Source organism: Macrobrachium nipponense, chromosome 45 (genome assembly GCF_015104395.2).
Source record: "Macrobrachium nipponense isolate FS-2020 chromosome 45, ASM1510439v2, whole genome shotgun sequence".
Lineage (NCBI taxonomy): Eukaryota > Metazoa > Arthropoda > Malacostraca > Decapoda > Palaemonidae > Macrobrachium > Macrobrachium nipponense.
In genome coordinates this window covers 394,588-421,147 of record NC_061105.1, presented here as the reverse complement: position 1 = coordinate 421,147, position 26,560 = coordinate 394,588, and the positions used below count along the sequence as shown (strand labels likewise).

Here is a 26,560-nt window from a genome sequence, read left to right as displayed (position 1 = left end):
CTTTCCATCCAAAACCTTTCATCAACAACCAACAGCGGAATTGATAGAATACTCTCAAGAACTCCTTCAAAAAGGAGTAGTGTCAAAAGTCAAGCATTTAAAATTTCAAGGTCGCTTGCTTGTTCAGCGTGCCAAAGAAAGGCTCAAACAAACGAAGAATAATTCTAGACTTGTCCCGTCTAAACTTAATCATTCGTTGCGACAAGTTCCGAATGCTGACCATTTCGCAGGTGCAGACCTTACTTCCCCGTGGGGCAGTCACCACCTCTATAGATCTTAGAGACGCATACTATCATGTTCCAGTAGCAAGACACTTCCGCCCGTTTCTAGGCTTCAGGCTAGGAAACCATGCATTCTCCTTCAGAGTAATGCCATCGGGCTCAATGTAGCCCCCAGGATATTTACAAAACTGGCGGAGACAGTCGTTCAAGAACTGAGGTCTCAAGGAATAATACTAGTAGCTTATCTGGACGATTGGCTCGTTTGGGCCACAAGCATTGAAGAATGCCACAAAGCAACGGTCAAAGTGATCCAGTTTCTGGAACACCTGGGGTTCCAGATAAACCAGTTTCTGGAACACCTGGGGTTCCAGATAAACAAGACCAAGTCCCGGCTAACACCGGAGTCTCGCTTTCAGTGGTTAGGCATTCAATGGGACTTGAAATCTCACGCACTATCAATTCCGCCGTTGAAGAGAAGAGAAATAGCCAAGGCAACCACACAATTTCTCAAGTGCAAGCAGATGTCCCGGAGGAACCAAGAAAGAATCTTAGGCTCTCTCCAGTTTGCTTCAGTAACGGATGTTCTGCTAAAAGCCAAACTGAAAGACATAAACCTCCCCGTTTGGCGCTCAAGAGCAAACAACAGATCCCGAGACAAGCTAGCCACTATCCCGGCGATCTTACGAAAGAGGCTCCACCCCTGGACGGAGATCAAGAATTTGTCAAAGACAATTCCCCTCCAATTCCCTCCGCCGGCACTAGTGATCCACACAGATGCGCACTAAGCGGCTGGGGAGGATACTCACAGTACAAGAAGGTACAGGGAACCTGGTCCCTTCCATTCCGCCAGCTTCATATCAATGTACTGGAAGCTATGACAGTGTTCCTCACCCTGAAAAAGCTTCATCCAGCCAAGAAATCTCATATCAAACTGGTGCTGGACAGTGCAGTTGTAGTACACTGCATCAACAGGGGAGGCTCCAAGTCGAGCCATGTGAACCATGTCATGATAGCCATATTTTCACTGGTAGCCAAGAACAAATGGCACCTGTCCGCCACCCATTTAGCGAGGGTAAGGAACGTAGTAGAGGACGCGCTATCACGTTCCGTCCCACTGGAGTCAGAGTGGTCCCTGGACAGGCAGTCATTCAAGTGGGTCTGCCAACAAGTCCCAGGGCTTCAGGTGGATCTCTTCGCCACAGAGTCGAATCACAAACTCCCTTGTTATGTGGCCCCCAACCTGGACCCTCTGGCTTATGCCGCAGATGCCATGGCTATAGATTGGAATCAGTGGAAGAAGATTTACATCTTTCCTTCAGTGAATCTTCTCTTGAAGGTTCTGAACAAGCTCAGGACGTTCAAGGGACACATTGCTCTAATAGCCCCCAATTGGCCCAAGAGCAACTGGTTCCCACTTCTACTGGAATTGGGACTCAGACCTCAACGGATCCCCAATCCCAGACTATCACAACTAGTACAAACGAGGACTGTGTTCGCTTCCTCAGGAATTCAGAAAGCCCTAACTTTATGGACTTCATAAAGTTTGCGGCACAAAGAGATGCCAATATCGACCCTAAGAATATCTTATTCTTAGAATCTGATAAACGGGAATCGACCCTACGTCAATATGACTCAGCAGTTAAAAAACTAGCTATATTCCTGAGGAATTCTGATACACAAACCATGAGAACCAATCTGGCCATATCCTTTTTCAGGACACTGTTTGAGAAAGGTTTAGCAGCTAGTACTATTACTGCTACTAAATCTGAACTCAAGAAAATCTTCCAGTTTGGATTCAAAATAGATCTGACAGACTCTTTATTTTTCATCTATCCCTAAGGCCTGCGCTAGACTCAGACCATCAGAGAGGCCCAAGTCTGTGTCATGGTTCTTGAATGATGTCCTCAAATTAGCCTCGGACACTAATAATGACTCATGTGACTTTTTACCCCTCCTGAGGAAAACATTATTCCTTTTAAGTCTGACCTCAGGAGCCAGGGTATCTGAACTGTCGGCTCTATCTAGAGAGACTGGTCATATAGAGTTTCTCCCTTCAGGAGAAATGCTACTTTCTCCAGATCGTCAATTTGTAGCTAAAAATGAGGACCCACTGGATAGGTGGGCCCCATGGAAAATTCTCCCACTTCCACAGGACCCGTCCTTATGTCCAGTTACTACCCTAAGAGCATACCTAAATAGAACTGCCCTAAGATCTTCAGGCCCTTAATTTATGAGAGAAAAGGGAGGCACCATTTCCTTAAAAGGAATCAGGCAGCAAATCTTATATTTTATTAAGCAAGCCAACCCAGAGTCCTTCCCTCGGGTACATGATATTAGGGCAGTAGCTACCTCTATCAATTACTTTCAACATATGAATTTTGATGATCTGAAGAAGTACACAGGCTGGAAATCTCTGACAGTATTTAAACGCCATTATCTTAAGTCCTTAGAAGCCCTTAAATTTCCAGCAGTGGCAGCGGGAAACACAGTTTCTCCTGACACTGCTTGAGTAGTAGTAAGTAGTTTAACCTAGATCTCTCCTTTCTACCTGCCTCGCTGACATTCTTGCCGTGGCTCAGCCACCATGTAGCATTATTGTACCTTGGATGCCACATGTATATATTGTGATATTTCCTCTTGTTTTGTTCTTAGGATTAGTCACAGTTTAAGTTAACATTTCTGTTTACTATTAAGTATGAACCTTTTTATATTATGTTTACTGTTAAGGTTTCAATTGCCCTTTGTTACTCAACTTGTAACCTTATCCTTAGATTATAGCAATTAACCTTAAATGTTTTTGATTATCCTTCATATTCCTTGTGTACTTCCTTATTCCAAGCTTATGTGGCCATTTCTCTGGTACTATTTCACGTAGCGACACGGGCTGAGCCCAGAAAAGGGATTTTGACGAAGGAAAAGTCTATTTCTGGGCAAAGGCCCATGTCGCCCAGTGAAATCCCACCCTTCTGTTATCCCCACCCCCCCCCCCCCCGGCCCAAGCTTGTGTGCTATCTGCAGGAATGACGTCAGAGGCGCTAGCCGTAATGGTAGCGAGGAGTGGGCCATAGGTCGGCTCCTCTATAGTTGAGGGATTTTGAAGAAGGATGAATCTAAATGGCAAAGGACCTCTGGTAGCGGTTTCACTCGCCCCAGAACCATACCGACACCTTAAAATAAGGTGAGCGAGCCAGAATATTCTGGCAATTCAAGATTAGCTTTATTCTCTGGTATTATAGCAATATTTTACCTTAGAAATGTGTGCTAAAGGGGCATTTCACTTGGCGACATGGGCCTTTGCCCAGAAATAGATTTTTCCTTCGTCAAAATCCCTTTTGTAGGTTTCTGTACAACGACCTCCATCCTAAATTCTTTTCCCTTCAAGGAATGAGAATAAGGATTGGAGATCGACTGCCTTCGTTCTCTAGTCAAGAGAGTGAGGGAGAAGTCTTCCCCGAAGGAAAGCTTCAAAGGTGAACAGAATACCGAAGACGATAGTTCAAGCCAAACTGGATGTTCCCGTCCGTTCTTCTCTATTCCAGGGTTGGTTGCCTACTGTGAGATATTCTTCCTTCAGCAGCAGTGCTTCTTCCAAACGCTAGAAATTCCAGGAATTCGAGCATTTGGCGAGGTTCCCGATTATCGTTAACAATTATATTGGGGATTCTCGTCTAGCCCACTCTGGACCGTGGTTTCGCCTAAGTGTTTTCGGAGATCGTAAAAAACTTGAATACTCTGAGAGTGCTAGAAATTCTGCAGAATTCTAAGCACTCGGCAAACCCCCCCCCCAATTCATCAAACGATCATCGGTTGGTGGTCCTCAACGTGGGATCCTACAGAGAAAACTCTGCAGGATCCCTCCCCTTTCCCTCATAGCCGTAAGGAGAGAGGGAATGGGGGAGGAATTGGATACTCGCTCGCCTTCCCAGCGGAACTAGCAGTTGAAGAAGAGAGTAGGAGCAGCCATCACCTTGCGGCAATGGCCTTCCAGAGTCTGGGGAAACGTATCGTCATGAGAAACGTTTTCCCCGAGGAGGGTTACGAACTCGCACTGTAGGTAAGGGTCTGCCGCCACTGTGAACGTCGTCTGGGTGGGGCTGATCGATACCACTGTCGCAGTAGAGGAGGAGGAAGTAGCCTTTTCGGTCTGACAGCCCTCAGCGAGCCGTCCTGTCCAAAGACGAGAGACTTCACCTGGTCCAACAGAGTTGGCAAGCTGTGATCGCGGCAGACCCACCGTCGGTTTGGGTTCCTTCTTGGACCCCAAAACGGCTCGAGCCGGAATGTGGCTCGGATGGTGGGAGCGGCGATCCTTCCCCAAGGTCGTCGTGCTGACGAATCAGCGCAATAACCTCGGCAAAGTTCCTCTGGATCCCTGGAGTGACTGCATCTTGCGGAGTAGGACTGCCAAGCCCCTCAAACAAGAGCAACTCCCGAGATCCTCCCCCTTCAGGAGGGAGAATAGCGACAGACCCCTCTCGGTCTCCTCCTGTTACTTGCACGTACGACCTGGTCGATCCTGGCTGGACCGAGAACAGCGGCCCCGATCTCATGCGTCAGAGGAACTGCTGCTGGTTGCCCTACCCGTCTTGTCCCTGTGGGAGCGGCGGTCAGGCGACCTGCAGAGACCACTGTCGCGGTGAGACCGGTGCTTGTCCTCACGGCGCGAGCCACGCCAGCAATCAGGGGGAGCCCCTCCCAGCCTCAGCCTGTGGTCAGTCTGGGACCGTCACGTCAACCCGGGTGACCGGCTGGTCGCTACGAGAGCAAGAGCTGGCCTGGCGAGAGTTGCCTGAGCGGCTCTAACCAGCCTTCTGCTCTGTGCCGTGAACCTGGCACCGAGCGAGCTCTGGCGTTTGGTTCTTGGCTGTACGGCCACCGGCAGGTGATCGTACACTCGGTACCTCTCGCGAACGGTGTTAGCCGATACACCTCTGGTCCCCGTAGTCTTCTTCCTTGCGGAAGGAGAGACGGGCCCCACTCCCGAAGGAGCAGGAGGACCAGCGGAATGACCCCCCATCCCACTCCGGCCCTGAGAAGTTCCCGAAGGAGCCATCTTAGGAGGGGAGGAGGCAGCCTTCTTCTTCCGCGGCTGGGTAGCCTTGGAAGTCGAAGGGGAAGAGGCGGCTGCAGACGACGAAGAAGACGATGACGACACCTTCCTCCTCTTCCTCTTCTTCTTCATCAGCTTCCTCAGGACAGACGTAAGGTTGGCCATCCAGTACGGAGCCGGGGCTGCTGTTGCCGAAGCAACAGGTCCCGGACGCACCTGTCCGGACAGACCAATGTCTGGGGCAGCAACACCGCGAACAGGGATGATGTTACGGCCTCTGAGGGAGGTCCACTTCAGGTTCGATATGAAATAAATAAAAAAGAATATATTTCAACACCAACAGTTGAAACTGGGGATACGAATATAGAAAGAAACACTAACACAACAAAGGTTTATTTACAAGCTTACTAACATAGTTAAATGCAGAATGGTATCTCCTATTTACATAAAAAGACAGAATCTTACACTGCATGAACTGGGGGAACAGTGAGGCAATTCAAATACTTGCTAGTCAATTTGGCAATTCGAAGCGATGGCTTCTCAAAAGGAAAACTGTGATTGCAGACGTCCTCTTGACTCCGTATTGTAGAAACTAGTCTACTTGTAAGGCAGGAACTCCCCAAAACCTCTAGCAGGACCTTTTCTTCTGCTCGACGAAAGATAACACGGTCGTGCATTCCTGAAGATGACTAGATCAGTATCCAACCAGCTCTCGAGCAACTTTTTTTTTTCTGATCTTTCGTCGGTCCCTTTCTTATCTCTCACGGATGATCTCTGCTGCTGCTGATCTCTCACTGACAATCTGATCTGTGACTTTTACTGAGGATATCTCTCTGTGACTAACTGGTGTCTCTCTTTTACGATCTCTGCTGCTGCTGCTACGACCGTCGTATTTATACGGCACTCTGGGGGCGGAGCCTACGGCGAGCATCACAGACTCGCAAGATTTCCAGAACTTCCTAGATGAATCTAGACGAAGTATTGCATCAGAAATCGCTGCGTTTCTCCCGACACAATGGCGCATGTTGCGTTCCACAACACGCCCGACGATTCCAAAACAGCTGCGAGAACAGGCGCCTCCAACACGGGCGCGAAAGCCTCCTTACTGCCGAACTTCTCGAAAAGGCGTTTTCCTTTCCTTTAACTTCCTTTGCTATGAAGCAATTACCATCACACGCCCCCCCAAAAGAGAAAAAAAAATTAAATCAACTGATTTTATTTTTTTCTAAAGAGGAACAAAAATTAAACAGCAGGGAACAATTCTGCATAAAGCTTTAATCCAGTCAAACACGCACACTTCACTCACACACTCATTCGTGTGATAACAGAAAACAGTTATTAGGCTACTCATTCTGAAAACTCTAGAGAGGCTATCTGCTATAACATTATCCTTCTCTCTTACTTTTTCCGTTTTCTGAACTCTGCTCAAAACTTTGAAAAGACTAAGACACCTCTTGCGTTTTTCTCAAAACTAATTTCTCTTTCTGGGACACAATTACCAAGGGCACGGGCGGCGGCCAAGGAACGGGGTGTTCTTTATAATTCTGAAGCAAATTTACATTCATTGCCTTTGCTCTACTTTACCCACATTAATTCTATAATGTATATTTCCCCTCTTCTCTAAAATTGAAAAAGGACCTTCGAACTTATAAGGTAAAAATGGACTTTCTCTCGAGACTAGTACTAAAACTTTATCTCTTACACACAAACTTCTCTCTTTTGCTCTAAGATCATGCTTTCCTTCAGTCCCCCCTTGACTTCCGTTCGGGCTTCCGTTCTCCTCCGCTAGATGCCAAACATCTCTTAAATTGTTTTTATAATACTCAAGATTAGTTATGTAATCTTCTCTACCCTTACTTCTAGACAAAGGTACGAACATATTTATAAATTCATTCTCTAAAGATTCGCCTACTGAAGGAATATTACACAACTGAACTCTGGGAATTACTTGATCCGGTTTCCCGGCAATTTGACATTCATGACAGCTTAAAACATACCTCTTTACATCATTTTTCATTTTAGGCCAAAAGTACGCCCTACTAATACACTTGAAAGTTTTATTTACTCCTAAATGTCCTTGCTCATTGTGTGCTAACTTCAAAATTAATTCATGAAGCTTCCTAGAAACTACAAATTTTTCTGTGATTCCCCCTTCACTACCTAACTTAGGACAAACATGACACGAAACTTCCTTTACACAAAAAGTTTCCTTACACACATCATCGAGATCATCATCCAGCTCACATTAAAAAATTCGGGTTAGTGTCTCATCCTCTCTCTGCAACTCGACTAGCTCATCCTTATCCAAAATGTTAGAGCCTAATTCATCACTGTAACTAGGACTAGATACAGGTACATTTACTACGTTACTCTCGACAGCTACACCTTCCGTTTGGCTATCACTGTCAACATCGATAGAGTCCGGTCTCTCAGCCACACTCATGCCAAGATCAACCTCGCTACCTCTATCACACTCAATAGAATCCACGAACTTACTCACGTTCGAATCCACGAACTCGCTCTCGTTCGAATCCACGAACAAATTATGACCGTAGTCTATGTCTGTATCTAAACCCGACCTAGTTACTACCATTTCAGGCACTGGAATATTCCTCACAACAGGATTCACATTCTTGGATAAAGCTAAGTCGTTACCGACAATAATGTCAACGCCTTCAATGGGCAAACTGTCCACAACTGCAAGTTTTACTTCTCTTGCCACTACCTGACTTTCTAAATTCAACTTCAACAAAGGACACAGAACACAAGTGTTAGGAAATCCACTTAACATGACTTTCTCTTCCATATTGATTTCTGCCCTGTTCGGCACACATACACTTCTAATCAGTGAGACAGCAGCACCTGTCTCTCGAAGCAAGACTACTTCTCTCGAATCTACTCCTCCAAGAGAGGAAACTACGCCTTCCGACAGAAATTCACCAAACATTTTCCTAGTTTCTCTCATCACATCATTCCTACTTAACGAAAGGTTAACTAGAGACACTGGTTTCTTACCGTCCTTCCTTTCTACTGTACAATTTCTCGCTAAATGCCCTTTCCCATTACATCAGAAACAAGTTAATTCTGAGCCACTAGATGCCATTTTACTCTTACAAACCTTAGACGTATGACCAGGTTTTCCGCATGTATAACAGGAATAGTCACTTTTACTCGCATTGCTATTACTAGGACTGAAACCTTTACTGCTTTGTACTCTACCAGACGAAGGATCATTTTGTTTCTTACTGACACTAAAATTATGAGTTGGACTATATTCGTCAGCTAGCCTAGTTGCTCCTGCAAAAGATACTTCTTGCCTATCCTCTATAAAAAGCTTAATCTCAGGAGATACGTTATCTTTGAAGTTTTCTAACAACACTTAAGTTCATCAAACTATCAAAATCCTCAACTTTAGCAGAAGTTAACCAATGAAAAAACAGCCTATCTAACTTCTTACCGTATTCTACATACGTAATATTTTCATAATTTCTCAAATTTCTAAATTTCTTACGGTACGCCTCCGGCACTAGCCTATACGCTATAAGAACGGTTTCTTTCACAATTTCATAATGATCACATTCCTCCTTAGACATGCAACTATACACAGTAAGTGCCCTACCACTCAAGACTGACTGTAAATATAAAGTCCACGTTTCTTTAGGAGAACCTACTCTTTCCATTAACTTCTCAAAACACATGAAATATATCGTGACATCTTCCTCATCAAACTTTGGTACTAATTATAGCACTGCACTCATACCTAACGTATCGGCTTCGTTTTCGTTCTCGCCTGTCCGACTGTTACGAGTACTTTCCCTTGGCTGTGCAATTTCCAACTCATGCATACGCTCTTTCTCTCTCTTCCTGCTGCATTACCAACATTTCTCTCTCTTGCTGCATTTTCATTGCTTCTCTGTCTCGATGCATTTTCATTGCTTCTCTTGCTTGCTGCACTTCCCTCTCAGCTGCTCTTTCATCTCTCTCATACTTCTCTCTTTCTTTCTTTTCAACATACTCACGGAGATCATTCCCCTCTAGACCTAGTAGCTTACCCGATTCGATAAACTCTTTCACCATCTCACTCATTCTGGCTCTGTTTCAAACTGTTAAAGTGTTGATTGCCTAAGCAAGGTTGCCACAATGTTACAGCCTCTGAGAGAGGTCCGCTTCAGGTTCGATATGAAATAAATAAAAAAAAATATTTCAACACCAACAGTTGAAACTGGGGATACGAATATAGAAAGAAACACTAACACAACAAAGGTTTATTTACAAGCTTACTAACATAGGTAAATGCAGAATGGTATCTCCTATTTACATAAAAAGATAGAATCTTACTACTGCATGAACTGGGGGAACAGCGAGGTAATTCAAATACCTGCTAGTCGGTTTAGTGACTCGAGGCGATGGCTTCACAGAAGGAGATCAGCGATTGCAGACGCCCTCTTGACTCCGTATTGCAGAAAATAATGTCTACTCTTGATACTTGGAAGGCAGGAACTCCCCAAAACCTCTAGCAGGACATTTTCTTCTATGAAGTCTGCTCAACGTCGAGTTAACTCGGTTGTCCACTCTTGAAGACGACTAGACCAGTATCCAACCAACTCTCAAGCAACTTTTCTTCTGATCCTTCGTCGGTCCCTTGCTGTCTTATCTCTCACGGATGATCTCTGCTGCTGCTGATCTCTCACTGATAATCTGATCTGTGGGTCTTACTGAGGATATCTCTCTGTGACTAACTGGTGATCTCTCTTTTACGATCTCTGCTGCTGCTGCTAAGACCGTCTTATTTATACGGCACTCTGGGGGCGGAGCCTAGTGCGAACGTCACAGACTCCCGAGATTTCCGGAACTTCTTAGATGAATCTAGACGAGGTATTGCATCATATTTCGCTGCGTTCCTCCCGACACTTAGGCGCGTGTTGCACTCCACAACACGCCCGATGATTCCAGAACAGCCGCGAGAACAGGTGCCTCCAACACGGGCGCGAAAGCCTCCTGGCTGCAGAACTTCTCGAAGATGCGTTTTCCTTTCCTTTATCTTCCTTTGCTATGAAGCAATTACCATCACAACATCTGAGTTTGTCTTCTAAATACATCTCGTAATTCGTAGGTGTGCAATTATTTTTTTGTTCACCCCGAATTATAGATGAATAACGGAAGACTTTACCTGTTCCCCCTCCCCCCCCTTCCTGCCAGCTCTACTTCCAAGTAATAGAAATGTCCTCCCTGAACCAGCCCATGAGAAGCAGTTCTTCAGGCAGTACAATCCCTGTGTTTTCATTACTGAAAGGTGCTCCGCTTTCATTGCAAACTCCGACTTCTCACCGAACAGCAATGAAATAGCGGTATAGTGTTTTCAGTCCTCTGTGGAACAACAGGGATTAAAGCTGTCTTCAGTGGTTGGTGTCATTGACGGGACTTTTTCTGCGTTCAGAATCGTGAGTTAACTTCTCTCGATTCAGCTGTGAAGACGTAGGTCCGCATTCGCCTTAGTCTTTCACTGGCATATACCTAGTATTGTTTCTCCTTAGTTGAGATTCAACTACCATGAGAACTTCTGTCTTGCCATCAGGAACCTCGGTCTGTAGAAGGCAATTGACTTTCGTCTGATGGGCGCATGCCCTTAGAGAATCATCATCTCGTCTCCCAACATCGGTGCCGAACAAGATAGAAAATTTGTATTGTTTCTCGACATAACCCTTCAAAAGGCGAGTGTCAGGCGACTATGTCTCGGATGCATGACTGCTCGCCTCACACTGAGCGCAGTCAGTCGGCAGCTTTTGAAGAGTCTGAGACCATCATGAGCTATGCTGTGGACTTTATATTGGTTGATCCAGATCGGTCATTACTTTGCTTTGTCCTATTGGTGTGTTCCTGTACCCAAAGGATCTACACCCCCCATGGAGTGTCGGTGTCTTTATCCGCTGCGGAATATTATGAGACCGTGTGAGACTTCTCTGCAGTTGGATAGTCCAATGGATGGGTACTTGTCATCTCTCCGAAGAATATGTCAGACAGGAAGATAGATAAGGTCATGGCGACCACATTTATCTTTCCCTTCGGGCCTGCCCACAGGTCCTTGGAACCTCATTTCCTTGGACCAGTGGTGGATGCTTGCTGGTTGTGGTTGCTTACCCAGCTCCTTTAAGGGGACAAGTTGCATCTCGCCTATGGTGTGCTGTTCTAGAGGTAAGAAGGATGCGAGAGTGACTGGCCTCTCCACCTTCCCCACCTCGTCCTTCCACTCCTCTTCCTTTGGGTTGAGGACGATTGATGCGGTAAGCTTATACATAAAGCATCCTTTTTATGTTTCTCTTCAGAATCATAGAAGCAATCTTGCTCCTTCCTCTAGCAAGGGGAGGAAGGAGACTGGCAATAATGCAAACCCTTTCCAGAACTTTGCATTAATGTCTCCGACTCTAAATATTCCTCACAGCCCATTTTCGGATGAGTTACGATTCCTCACTCATTTCGAAGAGACCCAGAAGTCTGACTCTTGATCATGCAGCTCCTATACTCCGATCAAGTTGTCAGAGGCAGGGCACTCCTTGTTCATACAACCAGGAGGAGTAGCCTAGGTGTGTAGAACTCCAGTCAGTTCTAGAGGCTCACTCAGATTCCTCCCACCAATCAGTGAGTCTTCCTTATGTAAAGGACCGAGGGTTTGTATATCGTGTAGGAGCAAATCACAATTTTTGGAAGTAAATTGTATTTTTCCTAACTTTACAAACCTGAGGTCCTTTACATACATGCCCACCTCATGCCACCCCTCAATCTGAAACTGGGCCGAAAGGCAAAGTGGAGTGTTTACATCCGGGCAGGCTAGCCTACCCGCCTGCCACACGCTAGTTACTGCCTAACCACCTTGTTCAAGAATTTAACGGCCATAATTCCAGCTACGCCGAAAGTAATTCCTTATGGAAAGGACCTCAGGTTTGTATAGTTAGGAAAAATACAATTTACTTCCAAAAATTGTGATATTTCATATAAAGCCAGTACATAATTATGATTAATGGGTTGGAATGAAAAGGCAGACTACAAAACTAAGGGAAGCTGACATATGTAGTACTATGAATTTGGTATTCATGAGATCGCTAGATATTAGTTTGAAGTCTTTAGAAAGCATCTGATCACAGATTGTAATTATGCATAAGTGAAAAATGACAGTACATAGTTGATTTCATGGTGAATGAGAGCTAATCTTATCAAAATTTTAAGCCTCGTGCCTCTGTAGAATGATCATTGATGTAGCAAAAACACAGCTGCTTACTACTGAGTAGCTCACCCTGAAAGTAGCTGTCAATTTAGCAGTCTACGTATGTGAAAAAGGAGAATTCATTCGACAGAAACCATTCAAGTGAATTTGGACAATTTAAAAGCTCATTAGTGATTGTTTCCCTTATACTACTGCAGATGTTTTTAACTTTTTAATTAACATTAAAATTAATTTCTTACTAGGCATTGAAAAATTTTTTTCTGTAAAGATCTACAGAGTAGTGTGAAGTTAATGCTGCCTTTCATATACAGGTTTCAAAGAAATAGCAGTTCACACACATTCAGAGTACGTGATTAACTGCATGACATCATGGTTGAAGGGCTGGAAGAAGAGGAATTGGGTCAAGAGTGATGGAGAGCCTGTCAAGAATAAGGATGAACTGATTGCTTTGGATAAAGCCTGTGATGGGGTAGATGTGGAGTGGGTAAGTTCCAGCTTTGTTTGAATTGACATAGCCTAGTAAGATTTAAGATTATATGTTCTGATACATTTATTTGTAACATTTATTTGTGAGTAAAGAACTCTTGTATATGAATGTTGTCCTATAGGCACATATTGATTGCATGTTCTACAGCTTTGGGTTCTTGAGGGTTCAAGACAAAATTGACTACAACGAAGTTTAATATAAAATATTACATTATGTTTTAAAAGGCATTCAATAAATTAATTTTGTCATATTACTCAAAGGTTAGTTAATTTGAAAAAGTGTGTGTTATACATTTAATTCCAAGACAAAATTAACTACTTATAAGCTCCATCCTACTTCTGAAGGTTCACGTGAAGGGCCATGATGGTCATGAGGAGGAGGCAATGAGCTTGCAAGACAAGGAGCTAAACTATAAGGCCGAGAACAACAAAGCTGACGACGACGACTAAGTTAGAATCTCCTTTGTTAGTTCAAAGTTTCTTAACTCTTTAACGCCGATTGGACATATTAAACGTCGACGAAAATTGTCTGTCGGGTGCCGAACCGACGTATGGTACGTCAACGAAAAAAGTTTTTTTTTTTAAATTCGCGGAAAAATAGTTATAGGCCTACTAGGCAAAAACATTTGAATCACGCACCTTGGGGGATGCTGGGAGCTCACGGATCAAGTAGTGCAGCGGCCATAGCAAACCAATTGTGCATTTTGTGATGGAAGCACCAAACATGGAGGAATGATCAAATATTATATGGGGAACATTTTAAGGTATGGAACCAACTTTTGTAGTAATCCCAAAGTCGCCGCCATATTGGATTTCAAAATGGCGGCTTAAAATCTTTAATTACAGATAATTCTGGTTATATACCAGCTAGAGACTTGGTTTTAGTGTCTAGATATACATATTTGAGGTCAAGGAATTGAATGGTTCTAGTTAGAAGTTGATTTGGTGACGCCATATGGATTTGTTTCAAGATGGTAGGCTAAAAAAAGAGAGAAATTTATGACTGATATATTTGGTTCTGTGTCAGCTATATGCTTGATTCTGGTATTTTTCTTTCTATTCCAGATTTCAACCATGTCGAAAGGGTTCAAGGTAGTTGATGTTTCCAAGCCTCTAACTCCCACACCAAAACTGGACTGGGAACTATGTGTTCTGTGTCAAGCTGATAAAGAAGAGTCCCTACAGTGTCCTGCTGCAACTAAAAGAAAGATTCAGGTGCTGGATACAAGACATTTGAGGACAATATGTTAGCATTCAGTGAACTAGGTGAGCTGCCACAAAATATGGACTTACAACAACTAGATGAAGGCCAAGGGATAGCTGCCACTCTGGCTGCCCACCAAACCAAGTGGCACAAGTCATGCAGGGTGAAATACACAACCTACAAGCTACACAGGACAGAAAAGAGGTCATTCTGAAGGAAGCCCTGCCGCCAGTACAAGCACAGATGAGTACAAGCGAACTAGATCTAAGGCAGCTTGTGTCGAAAACATATGCAATCATTTATGCTTCTTCTGCCACCAACAGCTTGGTTCAGAGTTTCATCAAGTAGCGACACTGGAACTAGGGATAAACACGTTCGCATACGCTGCCGAGTTTCTTGAGAATACCATTCTGTTAGCCCAACTGAGTGTTGGGGATATGGTGGCAAGAGAGGCAAGTACCACAAGAAATGTTTGACATCCCTATACAACCGCGTGAGGGCAGCAAAAACACTTGCTGAGGAAAGCCAGAGCAAAGTAGATGTCATTTCAGCAATAGTCCTGTCTGAACTGGTAACATACATAGAGGAAACTGCAAAAGAAGAGGACCACAAAGAGAATGGAACAGCTCGGCATTGTGCTGGAAACACGAGTCCATACAACCAGACTCAAGGAGCGAATCCTGGCATAGTTTGCCTGATCTGCAGGAGCACAGAAAGGGACGAGATATCCTGCTGGTGTATAAGGAAGACATTGGCAGTGCACTAGCCAAAGCATGTCAACTTGACATTGACAGTGATGCTGTGCACCTGGCACAAGCTGCCCGCATTATAAGGAAGGATATGTTCCAGTCATCTCAGCCTTTCAATGGCTCCTTCTCAGACAAATGCCAAGAAGAGTCTGTGCCACAACTGCTGCTGACAATGGTCTCCATGATGCTAGAGGGTGCAGGCATCAAAAACCAGGCACGTCAATCATCGTCCTCAGCATCTTTGACCATAGCTCAACTAATCAAATACAACAGTGTGAAACATGAGAGAAGAGGTGCAGGCACAGCCGTGCGACACAGCATCAGTCAAGAGACTCCCTTGTCAATATATCTTGGCTTGATGCTTCATGCCAATACGAGAAAGAGGGAATTAGTTTGACACACTATCTGGACTAGGGATCAGCATTGCATATGATAGAGTGCTACGGATCTCTGCAGAGCTGGGCAACGGGACATGTCAGCGCTTTCAGATGGAAAAGGTGGTTGCACCCCAAAGCTCCGCAGTAGAGTGTTCACCACAGCAGCTGTGGATAATATAGCCACAATCCCAGATCCACGACAGCACATGACTCATTCCATGGAACTGGTATTTCATTAATACAACATCCAGACTATGACAATCAAGGCACAGACCGAGGTATTGTCATCATCGGGGGCATCTCCAATGTCAAGGCTGTGGGTGACCTTCCACAGTATTATACAGATGTACAGCCAGTTACTTCACCTGCCCAAAAAAACCATGTACCAGCTGAAACCCAAGCATCACTGCAGAGGAATCCTGCACAAGCTGAGCTCGATAAAGAGAAGAAGTGGCTCCAGGCTGTGAAGGATGCATGTGACAGTGGCGATACGCAGAATCCAGGAAACATTTCGTGGGCTGCACGTCATGCAGAGAGCCAAGCAGCCCAGCATACTAATATCACAGTCACACCCACTGCCTTGCTACCCCTCTTCCATGACCAAGCCCACTCAGTGGCAATGATCCGTCATGCCATGGATGTAGTGAAAGCGGCGGTCCCAATGAGCTAAATCCTGGACAGATACCCGTCATCACACTGGACCAACCACTGTATGCAATCGCCAAGGAGGTGCAATGGAACTGGCCAGACACTTTGGTGAAGATCTATTTGTAGTAATGCTAGGCGCTCTACACACAGAGATGGCAGCTTGGAAGACAGCAGGAAACTGGCTGCAAGACAGTGGTTGGACAGAGGCATTGGTTAAGGCAGAGATAGCAACAACAGGCACAGAAGACTCCTTCCTGCATGCAGCTCATGTCAGCCGTACAAGACGCGCCCACCAGGTAACTGCTGCTGCCCTGCACATACTTCAGCACCATGCATATACTAGATGCATTTCTGACCTTGGCATCTGCACCAAGTGAGATTTCTGAGGACACATTGGCAACCCTGGAGAGATACATAGTACTCCTGTACGACCAAACATGTACATGTTCAGAGGTGAATCTGGCAATACCTCCAACACAGGCAGCCCTAGAACAGCATGTGAAGAGGGCAACGTACCAGGGTGGATATTGTTGGGGGCAGTCTCTTGTCCCACGCTGCACTCTACCATCACCATGTGACTGGGGGTGGGTGGAAAATGACGGACAGTTTGATCCTTTGTGGACAACACTACCAGAAGCTGCCAAATCCTGCTATGAACTGATCTCTTGTGGGAGCAAAAAGGTTGTAAGAAAGCAGCTCTGAAATGCACAGCACTATGGTGGCTGTGATGGTGATTGCTCAGACTGATTTGGAATTGTGCAGAACTTACGTGTTATTGAATTGATTGATACGCAAGTTCTCTTGCTTGTCGTGTGTATAATTACATGCATATAAATGTACATAATAATTATGGGATTATCACTTGATTATCAGTTGATTATGTGAATTAAAACATGTTTCATTACAACTATTTAATTCCTTGGCTACACATTTGTACATCTAGACACCAGAATCAAGTATATAGCTGGCACATAACCAAATATATCAGTCATAAATTTCTCTCTTTTTTTTTAGCCTCCACCATCTTGAAATCCAATATGGCGTCACCAAATCAACTTCTAACTAGAACCATTCAATTCCTTGACCTCAAAATAAGTTATATCTAGACACTAAAACCAAGTCTCTAATTGGTATATAACCAGAAGATCTGTAATTAAAGATTTTCAAGCCGCCATTTTGAAATCCAATATGGCGGCCACTTTGGGGTTACTACAAAAGTGGTTCCATATCTGAAAATGTTCCCAATATAATATTCTATCATTCCTCCATGTTTGGTGCTTCCATCACCAAATGCACAATTCTTATGATTTTTTTTGCTATGCCGCTGTACTAAAGGCGTTGTTTTGTTTACAATCGTTACCCAGGCGCACAAGCGCGAATTTCTTTCTTCTCGCACTAAAAAGCATCAGTGACACATCTCAGAAATTATTTCGTCACTTTGACATAATTTTTGCACCATTTTATATTAGCCATTACATGGAGTATTATATATGAAAATATGCGCAATTTCATGTAGAATACAACAAAAAACAACTCATGGTTGTAGCTTTTATCAGTTTTGCAATATTTTCATATAAATAATAAGTGCCAAAATATCAACCTTCGGTCAACTTTGACTCGACCGAAATGGTCGAAAAACGCAATTGTAAGCTAAACCTCTTACATTCTAGTAATATTTAATCATTTACCTTTATTTTGCAACGAATTGGAAGTCTCTAGCACACTATTTCGATTTATGGTGAATTTATGAAAAAAAAAAAACATTTTCCTTGCGTCCGCGCGGTAACTCTTCCGAAAAAAATCAGAAATTTTTTTGTCCGATTGTCTTAATGTTTGCACCATTTTAAATTAGTCTTTACCTGAAGTTTTATATATGAAAATGTGCGCAATTTCATGTAGAATACAACTAAAAACTATTCATGGTTGTAGCTTTTATCAGTTTTGAAATATTTTCATATAAATAACAATAAGTGCCAAAATTTCAACCTTCGGTCAACTTTGACTCTACCGAAATTGTCGAAAAACGCAATTGTAAGCTAAAACTCTTATATTATAGTAATATTCAATCATTTACCTTCATTTTGCAACAAATTGGAAGTCTCTAGCACAATATTTTCATTAATGGTGAATTTATGAAATAACTTTTTTCTTACGTCCGCTCGGTAACTTCCGAAAAAATCATAAATTTTGTCGTCCAATTCTCGTAATGTTTGCACCATTTTAAATTAACCGTTACATAAAATTTTATATATGAAAATGTGTGCAATTTCATGTAGAATACAACAATAAACAACCCATGGTTGTAGCTTTTATCAGTTTTGAAATATTTTCATTTAAATAACAATAAATAGAAAAAATTTGTCCTTCGGTCAACTTTAACATGACCGAAATGGTCGAAAACAGCAATTGTAAGCTACAACACTTACAGTCTAGTAATATTCAATCAATTACATTCATTTTGCAACAAATGGAAAGTCTCTAGCACAATATTTAGTTTGTTCATGAGACTTACCTGTCAGATATATATATAGCTGTATTCTCTGAAGTCCGACAGAATTTCAAAACTTACGACACACGCAGTGGGAGGCCAGGTGGTTAGTACCCATTCCCGCCGCTGGGAGGCGGGTATCAGGAACCATTCCCATTTTCTATTCAGATTTTCTCTGTCGCCGGTACTGTCAACACCTGTTTTCAGTACCTCCGTCATTGGATTTCGTAAACTTTCATTGCCACTTGAGTATTTTGATTGTCTTTTGGTTTTTTAACTTGCATTTGTGGCTAGACACACACTATTGTGGACTGTTTTGGATTTTGTTTTGATTTTAGTATGTTGTGTGGAAGAGTGTAAGGTAACACTACCGAAGGCTTCGGTAGATCCCCACATTGTATGCACGAGCTGTAGCGGACATTTATCCTTGATAAATGATCGGTGTAAGGAGTGTAAGAGTTTGCCTGATTCCAGTTGGAAGATTTATGATTCCTATGTGCGTAAGGATCAGGAGGTCTTCCTCTAGGAGCGTGTCAGCGAGTAGAAGTCAGGGTAGTAGTTTTTCACCTGCTAACCCTCCTGTAAACTTTGTTATTCCTAACCCTGTGGTGTTGCCTTCGGGCCCTGAGATTGTGCCTGCGGAAAGTGATTATGGATTCCATCCGTAACCTGGAATATAAAATGCTCGCTCTCCAAAGTGGTGTTGTGAAGTGCAGTGATATTTGTGCCCCTAGTGTTGTGGAGGGGGCGTCAGATCGGCCCTATAATGCCTCTAGGCCTGGACCTCTGTCGGACTTCCAGGACTCAGGGAGTGGACAAGTTGAAAGCCGAAGAAGGGTTACGGGGGCTCCCCACCGGTCTGGCATCCCTTCGGCAGTTCCTGATGACGCTTCCCAGGCTGCCAAGGATCGTGCTTGTGCACGAATCCTTAAGGATTGCTTCTCGTCCTCCGAAGCTTCCTCCCTGCGCAAGGGGTGGAGCTCTCGGAAGGACTCTCGCCCTCTAAGAGAAGCTTCAGAGAGGAGGACGCTTCATGCCCTTTTTCTCCAGATGCGCTTCGGTCGTCGCCTGAAAGTTTTGATGGTTTCCTGTCGCAGAAGCAGGACGTCATCGGAGGATGACGCTGTTGAGCGCCCCAGTCGCTCCAGGGAGAGGGCTGTAGCTTTTCCTGTGAGAAGGAGGGAGGCGTCCCCTCGCCCCTCGTCTTCCCACAGGATCAGCCCTTCCCCTGAGAGAGAGTTTTCCCCTAAAAGGAGATTTTGCTTGGTACGCAGCGGCAGTTGGCTTCGTTGGTCGCCGAGAGAGAGGCAGAGCCACGTCGACGCAGGAAGGATTTGAGGCTGCCTATCAAGAGATCTAAGCAGTCCCCCTCTCCTTCTCCTTGTTTGTCCCCTTCTTCTGCTGCGTCGTCCTCTGGTTTTCGCTTGACACCCCAGTGCGTCTCCAGAGATTTTGATGAGCGTCAACCCAGACGCTCTTCTCTGGACCGTAAGGCTCATCGCAGCAGGAATCGCCAAACTTCTCAACATGACGCTTCTGTCGCTCCCCTGCGTGACGCTCCGCATGCTGCCCGACGGCATGACGCTCCTCATGCTGCTCGTTTTGACGCTTTTTGTGCTGCTGCTGCGCGTCAGGACACTCGTTGGGATGCTCGTCGGGACGTTTGTCAGGACGCTCGTCAGGATGTTCGTCAGGACGCTCGTCAATATGCCCCCTTCGCGGATCTTCGAGACGGTTCAGAGGCTGTTGTTAAGAATCCTCAGTCTTGTGCGGCGAGTTTTCTTCGAAGCGGAGGTCCCTTTTTGAAAGTTGGGCCTCAAGGTCTTAGACCTCCTAGTACTTTTGATGACTCTGGTGTTGCTCCCGTTGAAGAGGGGGAGTTATTGAGTTCGTCGGAGGCTGTGGATGAAGAGCAGCCTTCTACTTCGTCTTCAACTTCGGACTACCAGGTTTTGGCCCGCCTTCTGAGGGACTTGTTTGTAGACAAGTTCCAACCCTCTGCCCCTCGCTCTCCTCCTTCGCAGTTAGCCTCATCGAAGACAAGGAGAACGCCAGGCTTTGTGAAGATGACGACATCTCTTTCTACGTAGAGAGCCTTCAAGAAAGTCCACGATTGGAGGGATTCTAAGAAGGCCCAAGGCAGGACTTCTTTTGCCCTGCCTCTGTCGAGGGGCGTGCATGGACAAGGCCGTCAGGGATGGTTCGGATGAACTGGCTACCCACTTTTGTTCCAGGCTTTTGAAGAAGAGGGTCCTTGTACTGTATCTTCACAGCGAAGTCTGTTTCTCCCTCACAGAGGGCAGAGTTGCTGTTCGCCCCTCTGTCGAGTCATCTTTTCCCTCAATCTATGGTCAAGGATCTCGCCGTCAGCCTGCAGGAAAAGGCTACCCAAGACCTCCTGGCACTGTCGTCCAGTCATCCAGCAGTCCCTTCGGCTACTCTACTTGGACAGGTTTCCAGGAAACGGAAGCCCTTTTACGACTCCTGGCAGGCGCCATTCTTGCTGTTTCGGGGGGGGGTTCGCCGAGTGCTTAAGATTCTGACGAATTTCTAGCACTCGCAGTGTTCAAGTTTTTTTATTTCTCCTAATACTTAAGCGAAACCTCGGTCCAAGGTGAGCTAGACGAGAATCCCCGATAATTTTTACCTCGAATCCGAGAACACCACCATATGCTCGAATTCCTGGATTAGTTTCTGTCATGTAAGTGGGTTGGCCCCATTGACAAGATCCTAAACATTCTGTCATGGAAGTGGGTAAGCCCCCATTGACAAGATCTAGAAGTCTTTGTCAGGTAAGTGGGCTAGTCCCCATTGACAAAGATCCTAATAAAGTTCTGTCGCGTAAGCGGTTAAGCCCCCATTGACAAGATCCAGAAGAACTCTCAGTCATAGGTCATTACCTCGCTGAGGCTCTTCGGGCAAAGCAGACTCATAGATAATGTCCATGAAGTCTTCTGCCTTATAAGATAAGAAGCTTGAACTGTCCTCTTCGGTTCTCGATTCACACTTGCAGCTTTCCTTTGGGAAAGACTTCTCCTTCATTCTCTTGACTAAGAGAACGAAGGCAGTCGATCTCCATTCCTTACTCTCTTCCTCGTCGAGAAAAGAATGTGGGATGGAGGTCGTTGTACATATACCTACAGTTTACTGCGTATATTACCTTCGCGACATGATTCTGTTAAGCAGTTGAATTGTTCAGGGTGTACACGCATACCGTAGTTAGCTCTGCGGATGGCGACCGAGAGGACTAGTATTCTAATTGAAGTGCAAATCGGAGCTCCCTGCAACCTTCCAGGAGTTTCCAGTTTCGCTTTCAGATAATTAAGGTATTGTTACAACAACACCAACTCAGCTTCCGTATTTACCGAAATCCGTTTTGCTGAAATTTATTTGCTTGGAACGTTTCTTTCTGCTCGATGGTTCTAGCAAAACGTATTCCTTTGTAGAATGGAATAGCTGGCAACTCAGGTTGAAGAGTGCTAGATGGCTAACGTTGTATAAGACTGCTGTCTCTGTAATAGCAGCTCAGTACCAGCTGGCTCTCTGGGATGCGCGGTCGGTTACGTCTCTTTCCTGCATGATTGACTGACTAACCGCATCTCTGCCCAACAATCACGGACTTAGGTCTCTGACTAATGGGGATTCTCGCATGCATGAATGAACATCGCCTTCGCTTTGCGAGAATTTTTTCAACAGAGATATCTCTTAGACTTTTTCTTTTCTGTTTACCGCACTGTAACAGAATTCTGTACTAGTCTACCTCTGCATAGCACTACGATAATGAGTAATGTTTTTTCTCCAGACATCTGAGCTTATTTTTATAAATATCTCGTATTCGTAGGTGTGCAATTGTTCCTGGTTCACCACGATTTAACAGATGTGTAGGAAGACAGCTCCTGTTCCCCGGCTTGGCAGCTCTGCTTCCAAAGGTTCAGCCCATGAGAAGCAGTTCTGCAGGCAGTTCTTCCCGAGGTTTTTTCATTTCTGAAAAACGCCCCGCTTTCATAGACCTCGTCTTCTCATCGGAATGTAATGAAATAGCGGTTAGCGTTTTCAGTCATTGATAAGCACGGGTGCAGATTCTGAAGAATCTTTCGCTCGATTCGGCTGTGAAGAAGTAGGTTGTTTCTCTGTCCTCCTTCTTCTTCTTTGCCGCATAGTGTTGTTTCTCCGGGGCTGAGATTCAACTACTATGAGAATATCTTGCCATTAGGAACATCGGTCTCTAAAAGGCATAGACTTTCGCCTGCTGGGCACATGCCCTACAGAATCGTCACCTCGCCGGACAAACAAATATGTGTTTTTATAGTCTTTCGGCATAGCTCTTCAAGGGGAAGGTCACGTGACTTGCTCAGATACTTAGACAACTTACCTCGATGCCGAACGCAGTCAGTCGGCAGCGGTTGGAGCGGCCGGGTCTATTATGAACTCGCTTTAGACTCGGTTTTCAGTGTACAGAACTTTGCTGCGGAGCAACACTGAGTACGAATAAGTGTCAGACACCTAGATAGAAGAAAAGCTGGCAGTCCCAACTATCAAAGGATAGGAGTATGTTGTCAGCGGTTTTAGACATAGAGGTGTGGATCTAGCAAACAACAAGGACCTTCTCAAACTTTTAAGGTATTTTGAAACCACTAAGGTGGCTCAGCCGAAGCTGCCTTCCTGGAACTTGGACGTGGGTTTGAAGTTCCTGATGTCCAGTCCATTCGAGCCTCTCCATTCTGTGACGTTGAGGGATGTGACCAGAAAGGCCATTTTCCTAACCGCTCTGGCAAAGGCGAAGAGAGTTAGCGAAGTTCAAGCCATCAGCAAACATGTAGGCTTTAAAGGACATAATACGGTATGTACCTTAAGCCCTACGTTTTGTTCATGAGACTTGCCTGTCAGATATGTATGTGGCTGTATTCTCCGAATACAGCTATATATATGTCTGCCAGGTAAGTATGAACAAACTTTATTGTTTCATAACAATATAATTTTTAGCCAAGAATGAGAACCCATCTAACCCTTGGCCCAGGAGCTTGGAAATCAAGGGTATGGCGAAAATTCTTGGTCAAGAGCCAGAGAGAGTCCTGTGCCCTGTCAGGGCTCTCAAATCTTATTTGGATAGAACGAAGGAAGGTCCTTCGGACAATCTGTGCTGTTCGGTGAAGAGGCCAGACTTGCCAATGTCGAAGAATGCACTAGCGTTCTTCTTAAAAGATACTATTAAGAACACTCATACAAACTGTCAAGAAGTGATTTTAAACGGTTGAAAGTAAATGCTCACGAGGTGAGGGCAATTGCAACCTCAGTGGCATTTCAGAGCAATTTAGCACTCGGTGACATTCTGGGTGCCACCTTTTGGCGAAGCAACTCGTTGTTCGCTTCACACTACCTGTGAGATGTGAAAACGACGTATGAGAACTGCTGTTCGCTAGGGCCATACGTTTCCGCATATACTATTTTGCGAGTAGAGAGTAACACTCATCCTATCCTTTAGAAAATGGTTAGGAAGTGTTTTTTCATTTTATTATTGTGTTTTTATGGTTGTTGCGTCGGCCACCAGAGGTGGACTTCCCAGTCCTTAGCTTAAGTTATGCTATTGTAACTTAGTTAGTCTTGGTCAGGTGGTTGTGCTCGTGGCCCTCATAGTATGTTCAATATGGTCTAGTCACATTGTGGTCATGCCCCCGTTGACAGATCATCTAGAACTCACCAGCTATACAGGTCACTACCTTGCTGGAGACTCTAGTAAAGCAAAAGTAGACTTGGGTGACAGTAATCACGAAGTCAGCTATGCTAACAGATAAGGAACCAAGGTGTCAATCATCTACATGTAATTTGTTTCCTAAATCCTATTCTGTCTCTTCCCACCTCCAATGGTGGGATTCAGCTATATATATATCTGACAGGTAAGTCTCATGAACAAAATGATATTGTTATGATACAATAAAGTTTGTTCATACTTACTTGGCAGATAGTATATATATTCATAGTGCCCAGCCACTTCCCCTCAGGAGACAGAGGCACTAGAAAATCTGAATAGAAAATGGGAATGGTTCCTGATACCCGCCTCCCAGCGGCGGGAATGGGTACTAACCACCTGGCCTCCCACTGCGTGTGTCGTAAGTTTTGAAATTCTGTCGGACTTCGGAGAATACAGCTATATATATGTATATCTGCCAGGTAAGTATGAACAAACTTTATTGTATCATGACAATATCATATTTATGGTGAATTTTTGAAAACTGCTTTTTTTTTACATCCGCGCGTCACGAATTCATGCATCATTTTGTGATAATATTTTCTCTGTGTTGCCTTGGTCGTTTTACAATGTGTTATATACCAAAATGATTGCAATTTAGTGTACAATGCAACGAAAAAATATTAACTCTTTAGCTTTAACCGTTTTGCTCACAGGGCGATTTGTATACAATTATATATAAAAAAAAATTTTTGCGCTGTCTCATATTCCAATATTTATATATGATAATGATATTTATTTTAATTTCTGATGGTTGCATACTAAACTTCAGGCAATGACAAAAAAAAGGAGCCAAAAATGAACTCAATCTTGAAAACTAAGCGTGCTGTGATTTTTTGAAAAAAAAAAATTTTCCGCTTCGGCGCTCACTTGCGAATGCCACCAGCATACAGGCGACGATTTTTAAAATACCGCTTCAGCGTTTAAGGGTTAAATTGTATGTTGAGTATTCTATTTAGTAATTTTTGCAGCCTGTTATTTTATCACATGTATTTTGTTTGTGATGTTGCTTCAATGGATCTGAAGTATGATTTATTTTGGCTTTACAGCACTTACTTTTCTTTTTCAAACAATACAGAACATAGAGAGAAGTATTTTTGTATATTTATATATTGATGTTACCAAGTACTACTAGTATTTTCTAGTCTAGTACTAATCTTGACGGAAAGTATTTAGCTTTGAAAAACAATAAACCAGTGAAGAGTTCATTTTATAACCTAACCATACCACAGAGAAGTGAGACAGGAAAGGGAAGATAGAAAATATTCAGGATAGCAAAATGACAGAGGAAAGATGGATTCTGAAAGGAATGTTGAAAAGAAAGAGATCAGTGAATTATTTTGGTAATTTTGAAAAATTCTAACTGAAGAGAATGAATATTAAGTGAAAAGGCACAGGACCAGAATACTTGAATACCTAACAGATGAATATGAAGTGAAAAGGCACAGGACCAGAATATTTGAAAACCTAACAGAGTAAAGACTCAAAAGAGTAACATTAAACAGGTGATTATAGAAGAATAATAGTTTGAGCATGTCTCTGAAAGTGGTAGTGCTGGAGGAAAGTTCAAGTAACTGGTTGAAATCAGTATTTACCATTTAGTCTTGACAGATTCAAGAAGTTGCAAAATTTGTAACGAAACAGATGTCATCTTTGTGGGTACAGAGAAGACACTTGACAGGACCAGGTCATGTATTTGTCATATGGCTTCCCCTTATATGTTTTTTACTGGCTGCTTTTTCTTGAATTCCTTTTGTCTAATAAATTTAAAGCAAAGCTTAATATTTGTTATGAAAACACAGTAGTTGTCCATTAAAAAGGCAAAAGGTACCAGTCTCTCCAAATCAGTGATAGTGGCTGGTGTGAGAATATTTTGAAAAATTAGCATCTTCAAGCTGCAAAGAGCATAAAGTGAGGTGGATAGGTCTCTAGGAATCAAGAGGAGGCTTGGATACTCTTAATTCTCCTTGCCTTCTTTATTCTTCTACGATTATCACCGCAAGAAGAGGTCCTGATATTCCTCATAGAGGGTTACATATACTTGAAGTGGCTGTCATGTTGGTACTCATTTTTGGCTGTGACTACATTTCAAGATTTTCAACCCTTTAGATTTAAAGATTTGTTCATGTTATTAAATTTTTCTTGTATGCAAGTTACATAAAATTTTGAAATCGGCCAAAGTCTTTGGGTCTGCCCTTCTGAAATAAACTTAGGTATGTACTGCATTATCATCTCCAAGCATCAAGGGAACTCAATTGTCCACTGACTTTATTTAGATTAAGTTATCTGAAATCTTTTCTCATTGCTTTTCTGTCTGCCTTTGACAGATTATATTAACAACAAACTACAAGGCTTATTGCTGACAAAGAATG

At 43.8% G+C, this 26,560-nt stretch overlaps 2 protein-coding genes across 2 annotated transcripts in view; one reads left to right on the top strand and one right to left on the bottom strand.

The window, feature by feature from the left end:
- LOC135214249 (ribonuclease H1-like) overlaps positions 1 to 13,743 on the top strand; it is a 99,618-nt gene extending 85,875 nt beyond the window's left edge. Inside the window, exons 5-6 of the mRNA XM_064248313.1 lie at positions 12,802 to 12,974; positions 13,322 to 13,743. Of these exons, the coding sequence (XP_064104383.1) occupies positions 12,802 to 12,974; positions 13,322 to 13,426 (278 nt within the window). The 3' untranslated portion in view covers positions 13,427 to 13,743. The remainder of the gene's footprint in view (positions 1 to 12,801; positions 12,975 to 13,321) is intronic.
- LOC135214251 (alpha-ketoglutarate dehydrogenase component 4-like) overlaps positions 1 to 26,560 on the bottom strand; it is a 381,447-nt gene that overhangs the window by 185,625 nt on the left and 169,262 nt on the right. The window lies entirely within an intron of this gene.